At 40.9% G+C, this 9,308-nt stretch overlaps 1 protein-coding gene and 1 pseudogene across 2 annotated transcripts in view; both read right to left on the minus strand.

The window, feature by feature from the left end:
• TERB1 (telomere repeat binding bouquet formation protein 1) overlaps positions 1-8,367 on the minus strand; it is a 50,333-nt gene extending 41,966 nt beyond the window's left edge. Inside the window, exon 1 of the mRNA XM_017539231.2 lies at positions 8,305-8,367. Coding sequence (XP_017394720.2) covers positions 8,305-8,335 — 31 coding nt within the window. The 5' untranslated portion in view covers positions 8,336-8,367. The remainder of the gene's footprint in view (positions 1-8,304) is intronic.
• LOC108311710 lies at positions 515-1,396 on the minus strand (annotated as a pseudogene). The gene has a single exon (XR_001828337.2). The product of XR_001828337.2 is annotated as a 40S ribosomal protein S4, X isoform-like (transcript).
• Positions 8,368-9,308: the final 941 nt, after the last annotated feature.

Here is a 9,308-nt window from a genome sequence, read left to right on the forward strand (position 1 = left end):
TTTTTGAGAAAGAGTTTTGCTCTTGTTACCCAGGCTGGAGTGCAATGGTGCGATCTCGGCTCTCCACAACCTCCGCCTCCTGGGTTCAAGCAATTCTCCTGTCTCAGCCTCCCAAGTAGCTGGGACTACAGGCGTGCGCCACCATGCCCAGCTAATTTTTGTATTTTTAGTAGAGAGGGGGTTTCACCATGTTGACCAGGATGGTCTCGATCTCTTAACCTCGTGATCCACCCACCTCGGCCTCCCAAAGTGCTGGGATTATAGGTGTGAGCCACCACACCCGGACTATAATATAGATTTTTTAAAAGATACATCTAGAAGTTTCTCTGGGTGTATCAGTGAGTGAGTGGTGAATGAATGTGAAGGCTTAGGACATTACTGTACACTACTGTAGACTTTATAAACACTAAATTTAGGCTACTCAATTTATTTTTAAAATATCTTCAATAATAAAATAAACTTAGCTTATTGTAACTTCACCTAATTTTTTTATTTTCTTTTTCTTTTTGCTACTAATCATGCCACATTATTTTTAATTATGTACAAAGATCTAACATGTCACCCAGGGACCATTTCACCCACTGCTCTGTTTGGCCACCAGTCTTTTGTTTCTTTTTTCAGCAATGGTGAGGCAGATACCCTTTCCTCGGGGAAGAGAAATCCATGGTTTATTGACCTTGCCAGTAACAAAAATGTTGGAAAGTTGAGTGGCAAAGCTGCTGCCATTGGCATCTTTCACATGAACCACATCAAAAGATCCAAGGTGCCTCTCTCTGTTGGTAATCACACCAATTCTTCCCCGGTTAGCACCTCCAGTCACCATACACAGGTTACCAGTGTCAAACTTGATGAAATCAGTAATCTTGCCAGTCTCCAAATCAATCTGAATGGTATCATTCACCTTGATGAGGGGATCAGGGTAGCGGATGGTACAAGCCTCATGGGTCACCAGATGAGGGATTCCTTTAGTGCTCACAAAGATTTTTCTCACTTTGCAAAACTTGTACTTGGCCTCCTCAGGTGTAATACTATGGACAGCAAAGCTGTCATAGATCAGACAGGAATTGGTATCATAGATCAGACAGAAATTCTCTCCTGTCTTGTAAATGCTGATGACATCCATGAATCCAGCAGGTAGGTTATATCAGTTTAGACCTTACCATCGATCTTAATGAACTGCTACATGCAAATCTTCTTTACTTCATCTCCTGTCAGGGCATACTTAAGTCTGTTCCTTAGGAAAATGATGAAGGGGAGACACTCCTTCAACTTGTGAGGACCCGTGGATGGATGAAGAACAAACACATTGGTCAATTTATCCAGCATCCAATACTTTGGAGCTGCTACCTGCTTCAGATGCTTCTTGGGACCACAAGCCATGGCTGTGTTAGGCAAGAAAAGAGGACCTCTGACTTCCGGTATGCATAGAAATTGGTACCAGAGACTGTGCAGACCAGATATCCCAGCTAATTTTTTTTAAGACATAGGGTCTCACTATGTTGCCCAGGCTGGTCTCGAACTCCTGGACTCAAGCAATCCTGCCATCTTGGCCTCCCAAAGCACTGGGATTAAAGGTGTGAGCCATCATGCCTGGCCTATTTTTATTTTTTTAAATGTTATTAAAACTAAGACACAAACACACAAGCATAGGCCTACACAGGGTCAAAATCATCAATATGACTGTCCTTCGCTTCCACATCTTGTCCCACTAGAAAGCCTTCAGGGCACTATCACACATGGAACTGCCATATCTTATAACAATGCCTTCTTCTGGAATACCTCCTGAAGGACCTGCCTGAGGCTGTTTTACAATCTTTTTGAGTATTAGAAGCAGTATATTCTAAAACAACAATAAAAAGTGTAGTAAATACATAAACCAGTAAGACAGTCATTACCAGGTATTATGTACTATAATAATTGGATGTGCTATAGTTTTACACAACTGGTAGTATGGTAGGTTTGTTTACACTAGCATCACCACAAACATTATGAACAATGTGTTGGGCTACTGCATGAGAGGAATTTTTTGGTTCCATTATAATCTTATGAGACCACTGTCCTATATGAGGTCTGTTGTTGACTGAAACATCATTATGCAGCACAGGACTATATTTCTACATACTAACAACAAACAAATGGAAATTGAAATTTTTAAAACCATGCCATTACAATAGTATTGAAGATATGAAATACTTAGGGATAAATTGACAACAGAGGTGAATGAGACATACACCAAAAACTAAAAAATACTGCTGAGATAAATTAAAGATGACCAAAATAAATGGCATTATATACCATGTTCATGGGTCAAAAGACTAAATATTGTTAAGATGTCAATTCTTCCCAAATTGGTCTATAGACTCAATGCAATGCCAGCAGGGTGTGTGTGTGTGTGTGTGTGTGTAAATTGACAAGCTGATGCCAAAATTCATATGGAAATGCAAAAACCCTACAATAGCCAGACAACACTGAAAGATAAGTATAAAGCCAGAGGGCTAACTATACCAGATTTCAAGACTTTAAAAACCTAGAGTAGGCCAGGCACAGCATCTTATGCCTGTAATCCCAGTATTTTAGGAGGCTAAGGCAGGCGAATCACTTGAGGTCAGGAGTTTGAGACCAGCCTGGCCAACATGGTGAAACCCCATCTCTACTAAAAAATACAAAAATTAGCTAGTCGTGGTGGTGCATGCCTGTAATCCCAGCTACTCAGGAGGGTGAGGCAGGAGAATCCCTTAAACCTGGGAATAGGAAGTTGCAGTGAGTCAAGATTGTGCTGCTGTACTCCGTCCAGTCAGGGCAACAGAATGAGACACCATCTCAAAAAAAGAAAACCAAAACCTACAGCAATAAAAAGAGTGTGGCACTGGCATCAGCATAGACAAAAAGATCAATGAAACAAACAGTAGAGAAATAAACCTATACAAAAAAACCCATGACCTTTTACAAAGGCATTGCTAACAAATAGTGTTGTAACAACTAGATATCCATACTCAAAACAACAGCATCCAAAAACTCTTGAATTCATACTTCACATCACATACAAAAATCAACTCAAAATGGAATGCATATCTAAAACTGAAACTTTTTTTTTTTTGAGAGGGAGTCTCACTCTGGACTGCAGGGGTGCCATCTCGGCTCACTGCAACCTCCACCTCCCAGGTTCAAGCGATTCTTCTGCCTTAGCCTCCCAAGTAGCTGGGATAACAGGCACCCACCACCACGTCCAGCTAATTTTTGTATTTTTAGTAGAGACGGGGTTTCGGCATGTTGTCCAGGCTGGTCTCGAACTCCTGACTTCAGGTGAGCTGCCTACCTCAGCCGCCCGAAGTGCTGGGATTATAGGTGTGAGCCACTGCGCCCGCCCTAGAACTATAAATGTTAATTCAAGCTTTATTCCAAAATCTCTATACAATTTGACTTAAATTCTTAAAATCAAGAGAGGAAATTGTTTTAAGACTATAGTAAAGAATTTTATAGGAAAATAGTTGTCTATTGTTTGCTGTTTAGTTATAAACAAAAGGTTTACATTTTGAAAAGCCTTGATGTATGTATGTAGCCATGCAAGCATAAGCAAAATCAAGATAGTGAATGTATCTTCCTGCTCCTTTGTAATCCCTCCCTTCTGTGCTTTCCTGAAGCCTCTTTTCTCAAAAAATGCAGACTAGTTTGCATTTTTTCAGCACATGGAATCATACAATGTGTATTTTATTTTGTGTGGCTTCTTTTACTCAGCATAATTATTTTGAGATTCATCTGTGTTGGTGCATGCATCTATAATTCCTTTTTATTCCTAAGTATTCCATTGTATAGTTATACCATGATTTGCTTATCCATTCATCTGCTGATGGACATTTTGGTTGCTTACACTTCTCAGCTATTAGATATAATGGTGCTATGAACATTTGTATGGACATATGTATCCGTTTTAAGGGTAAATACTCAGGAGTGGAATGGCTGAATCAAGTGGTAGGTATACATTAACAATTTATGAAACTGCTGAACTGTCTTTCAAAGTCTTTGTACCATCTTACATATTTAGAAGCAGTGTATGAGAGTTCCAGTTCCTTCATGTACTTGCTAACATACAAAATGATCAGTCATAAATTTTAGTCATTCTAGTGAGCATGTAACGGCATCTCCTTGTGGTTTTTTTTTTCTTTTTTTTTTTTTAGACAGAGTCTCACTCTGTCGCCAGGTTGGAGTACGGAGGTGGGATCTCGGCTCACTGCAACCTCTGCCTCCCGGGTTCAACTGGTTCTCCTGCCTCAGCCTTCCGAGTAGCTGGGATTACAGGCGCCCACCACCATGCCTGGCTAATTTTTTTATTTTTAGTAGAGATGAGGTTTCGCCATGTTGGCCAGGCTGGTCACAAACTCGTGACCTCAGGTAATCCACCTGCCTCGGTCTCCCAAAATGCTGGGATTACAGGCGTGTGCCACTGTGCCTACCCTGATTTTATTTTTGAGACAGAGTCTCACTCTGTCGCTCAAACTGGAGTGCAGTGGCACAATCTTGGCTCACTGCAACCTCTGCCTCCCAGGCTCAAGTGATTCTCCTACCTCAGCCTCCCAAATAGCTGGGATTACAGGTGTGTGCCACCACACTCAGCTAATCTTTTTGTATTTTAGTACAGATAGGGATTCACCATGTTGCCCCAGGTGGTTTTGAACTACTGAGCTCAGGCAATCCATCCACCTTGGACTCCCAAAGTGCTAGGATAACAGGGATGAGCCACCTCACATAGCCATAGTCTCACTCTTGAAAGAAATTCAACTGCCAATTTATTTCAAAGAATTAATTCATGACAAAATTTGTTAGTGAAAAACCATAGTAAAAAGGTTATCACTAAGTTGTTTTTAGCAATAACAAATATTTATTTGTCATTAGACACTATAAGAAGGTAAGTTTGGCCAGGCATGGTGGCCCACACCTGTAATCCCTGCACTTTGGGAGGCCGAGGCAGGTGGATTACCTGAGAGGTCAGGAGTTCAAGACCAGCCTGACCAACATGGAGAAACCCCATCTCTACTCAAAAATACAAAATTAGCCTGGTGTGGTAGCGCATGTCTGTAATACCAGCTACTTGGGAGGCTGAGGCAGGAGAATCGCTTGAACCTGGGAGGCGGAGGTTGCAGTGAGCTGAGATCACGCCATTATACTCCAGCCTGGGCAACAAGAGAGAAACTCCAGCACGCAGAGTGGCTCACACCTGTAATCCCAGCACTTGGGGAGGCTGAGGCGGGCAGATCCATGAGATCAGGAGTTGGAAACCAGCCTGGCCAACATGGTGAAACCTGGTCTTTACTAAAGATACAAAAAATTAGCCAGGGGTGGTGGCGCGTACCTGCAACACCAGCTACTTGGGAGGCTGAGGCAAAAGAATTGCTTGAACCCGGGAGACAGAGGTTGCAGTGAGCCAAGACTGGGCCACTGCAATCCAGCTGGGCAACAGGGCCAGACTCTGTCTCCAAAAAAAAAAAAAGAGAAACTTGGTTTCAAAATTTTGACTCTGGATACTGATAAGCCACATCAACAACATGCCAAATAAATTTTATTTTTTTTAATTTTTGAGATGGAGTCTCACTCTGTCACCCAGGCTGGAGTGCAGTAGCATAATCTCAGCTCACTGCAACCTCTGCCTCCCGGTTTCAAGTGATTCTCCTGCCTCAGCCTCCTGAGTAGCTAGGATTACAGATGCGCACCACCATACCCGGCTAATTTTTGTATTTTTAGTAGAATGGGGTTTCACTATGTTGGTCAGGCTGGTCTGAAATTCCTGACCTCTGGTGATCCACCCGCCTTGGTCTCCCAAAGTGCTGGGATTACAGGTGTGAGCCACTACAGCTGGGTGCCAAAGAAAACTTTTGATGGAACATAGTGATTTTCAATTCTAGGCACACTGCAGGCAGGATACAAGAAACTTTTTTTTTTTTTTTTTTTAAAGAACAGAGTCTCACTCTATTACCCAGGCTGGAGTGCAGTGGTACAATTACAGAGCACTGCAGCCTCAACCTCCTGAGCTTAAGGGATCCTCCCACCTCAGCCTCCCAAGTAGCTGGGACTACATGCACATGCCACCATGCTTGGCTAATTTTTCTATTTTTTATATAAATGGGGTTTTGCCATGTTGCCCAGGCTGGTCTCGAACTCCTGAGCTCAAGCCATCCTCCTGCTTCGGCCTCCCAAAATGCTGGGATTACAAGTGTGAGCCACCATGCCTGGTCTACAAGAAACTTCTTTACATACTCCTCCGTTCTCTTCTGCATGCCTTTCTCATACTTTGATATCTCCTATCATAATCCTTCCCTTCCCAGCCAAAACATCTTCTGACATCACAACTATCATGTTTCACCTTGGCTTTTATCTTCTCTAAGCAAAGTAACCTAGTTCCTGCAATAATTCCTGAAGAAAATAAACAAGCAAATACTGAAGTGAATATAAAAAACATAAGCAATCAAAGAAAATTTGCTAATTGGACTTAAAATTTTAAACCTTTATACTTCAAAAGACACTATTGAGAATGTGGAACAACAGCCCAGTGTAGAAGAGAATATCTGAAAATATTGTTATCCAAATAAAATAGGGAGCTTGTGTTCAGAACAGATAAAGAATTCTTAAAATGCAATACTAAAATGACGATCTAAAGTGTGGAATGGATTTGAGTAGACACCTGTCCAAAGAACATAGAGTGCCAATAAGTATATGAAAAGATGCTCAACATCACCAGTCATTAAGCAAATGTAAATCAAAAACACAATTAGATACCACTTCACCCTGGTGCTAAACAATTGACTGAGGGGAGCTGATGGATAAGTACTCTTCACCCTTTGGCTGGGATCACTCTCAGGAACGTAACTCTAAACTGGCTCCCAGAGTTTCCCAATAGGCTTAAGCTCCAGTTACTCACAATAATAACATATTTGATAACATACTCTGCCTTCTTTTTCCTATCTCATTTCCCCACTTTCCAGCCAGTGTTTCCTAGGATCACTTTCTGAAAAAAAAGTACTTGCACTCAAATCCTTACCTCACAGTCTACTTCTGGGAGCAACCTAAAGACTTAAAATGGAAGAGAGTGAGATGTGGGACTGAGGTTGGAGATTTCATAAATGGTTTGAGAGGGGAATCACCAACAGTTTTCCCGTCTCTCCAGTTTTTAACTTATCCCTCTTCAGAATCTCCACTCCCTCTTCAGAAATTATCCTGTCTTTTATAACACTTTCCTGACATTACAACTTCCCCCTAGCTATTGCCATATAGCTTACTATGTATTTATTTATCTACTTATGAATGAACGACAGGGTCTTGTTCTGTCACCATGACTTAAGTAGAGTGGTGTGATCATGGCTCACAGCAGCCTTGACCTCCCAGGCTCAAGTGATCCTCCCACCTCAGCCTCCCAAGTAGCTGGCACTACATGCATGTACCAATGCACCTGGTTAATTTTTAATTTTTTTTGTAGAGACAAGGTCTCACTGTGTTGCCCAATTTTGTCTCAAACTCCTGGGCTCAACTGATCCCCCACTTTGGCCTCCCAAAATGCTAGGATGACAGGAGTGAGCCACCACACCTGGCCAATCACATATCTTTAGTCAAGCTTTTAAAGAGTAAGCAATTCATTCATACTGTGTGTCTTCAGATCTTAATCTTAATTCCAGTCAGATCTAAACAGACTGCAATCTGACTAAAATCTATTAAGTTTACTGTTAATATAACAAATAACATCCTGAATGCAAAATGCAGTAGAAAATTGAGTTATCTGTGGCATTTGACATTTTAGGCTCTTAGGCAACCTCTTTCCCATGAAGCATTAGGTTCCGAATTCTAAGATACCACATTCCTGACTCTCTTTTCACCTTTTTGAAATGTTTTTCTTAGACTTTTTTTAAGGACTGTCTTCCTCAGCTAAAACTTTATGTGATGGTATATATTAATGAACACTATTCTCTACCGTTTTAACTTCCTCCATGCCCATGGATTCAGTTTCCATCTTTCTGGGAACAATTTTGTAATCTGTACTTCCAGGCATACTTTGATGATGGTCCTCTCAGGTTCCCACTATTCTTGTACACACTGACATTAAATCAACTGTCACATGATATTCAAATTATCAGTATGTCTTTTCTCATTAGAATGTCAGTTTCCTAAAGCCAGAAATTATGTGACAGGCACAGAGTCGTGCTCAATATTTATGTAAATGGCTGAAAGATTCTTTCATTTCCTGGATCCTGTCAGATAATCTACAGTATTATCTAGCAAATACAAAACTAATTGCAGATATATGATCCATCAATTTCTCACCTTGTGTTTTCTTTGTATCTTCACTTTCCATGCTTGTCTGTATTCTTTTTCCTTAGATTTCATCTATAAGATAAAGGTATTTTCTCGATTTAAATCAATGTTTGAGAATGCCAAAGATATAAATACAAAGGGGTGGGAAACATTGTTTTCCTGAAGCCAAAAGACCAGGGAACTACAACTTTTAAAATAATAATTAAATGTAATTAACTTAGTTGAATAATAAGTTGAATCTGCAACTTATTAGATGTGTGATAAGTTGAATCTGCACCTTATTAGATGTGTGATATCAAGCAAGTTGATTAAATTCTTTGAGGCTCTGTATCCTCATCTGTAAAATAGCAATGATATTCCTATTTCACAGAGTTGTTACAATTACATTTAAAAACATACATAAATGCAACTGGCATTTTTAAGCACTATATGCATGTAACAAATTTTATTAAGCAAATGAATGATTGGGTGACTGGATTCAACTGGACCTCTTATGGTTCCATTTCCTTCTTCTTTTTTTTTTTTTTGAGACAGCAGGGTCTCACTCCCACGCCTGGGCTGGAGTGCAGTGGTTTGATCATTGATTCAGTACAGCCTTGACCTCCCAGTCTCAGGTGATCCTCCAGCCTCCAGAGTAGCTAAAACTACAGGCACATGCCACCACACTTGACTAATTTTGCGTATTTTTCGTAGAGATGGGGTTTTGCTATGTTGCCCAGGCTGATCACAAACTCCTGGGCTCAAGCAATCCACATACCTTAGCCTCCCAAAGTGCTGGGATTACCGGCGTGGGCCCCCACGCCTAGCCCTCACTTTCTTCTTATTTTCCTCATGGAAATCTTCATCTCATAGTTTCAGATTAGGGACCCCCTCTACCAATGAGACGTTTAAAAACACACACACACTCTTCAGATTGGCCTTTCTCTTCACAAGCTAAATACTAAATTAACAACCCATGAGTATTTTCAACACGGTATAGTGAAATGGGATCTCACTATGCTGTCCAGGCTGGT

Source organism: Cebus imitator, unplaced genomic scaffold, assembly GCF_001604975.1.
Source record: "Cebus imitator isolate Cc_AM_T3 unplaced genomic scaffold, Cebus_imitator-1.0 Scaffold118, whole genome shotgun sequence".
NCBI lineage: Eukaryota > Metazoa > Chordata > Mammalia > Primates > Cebidae > Cebus > Cebus imitator.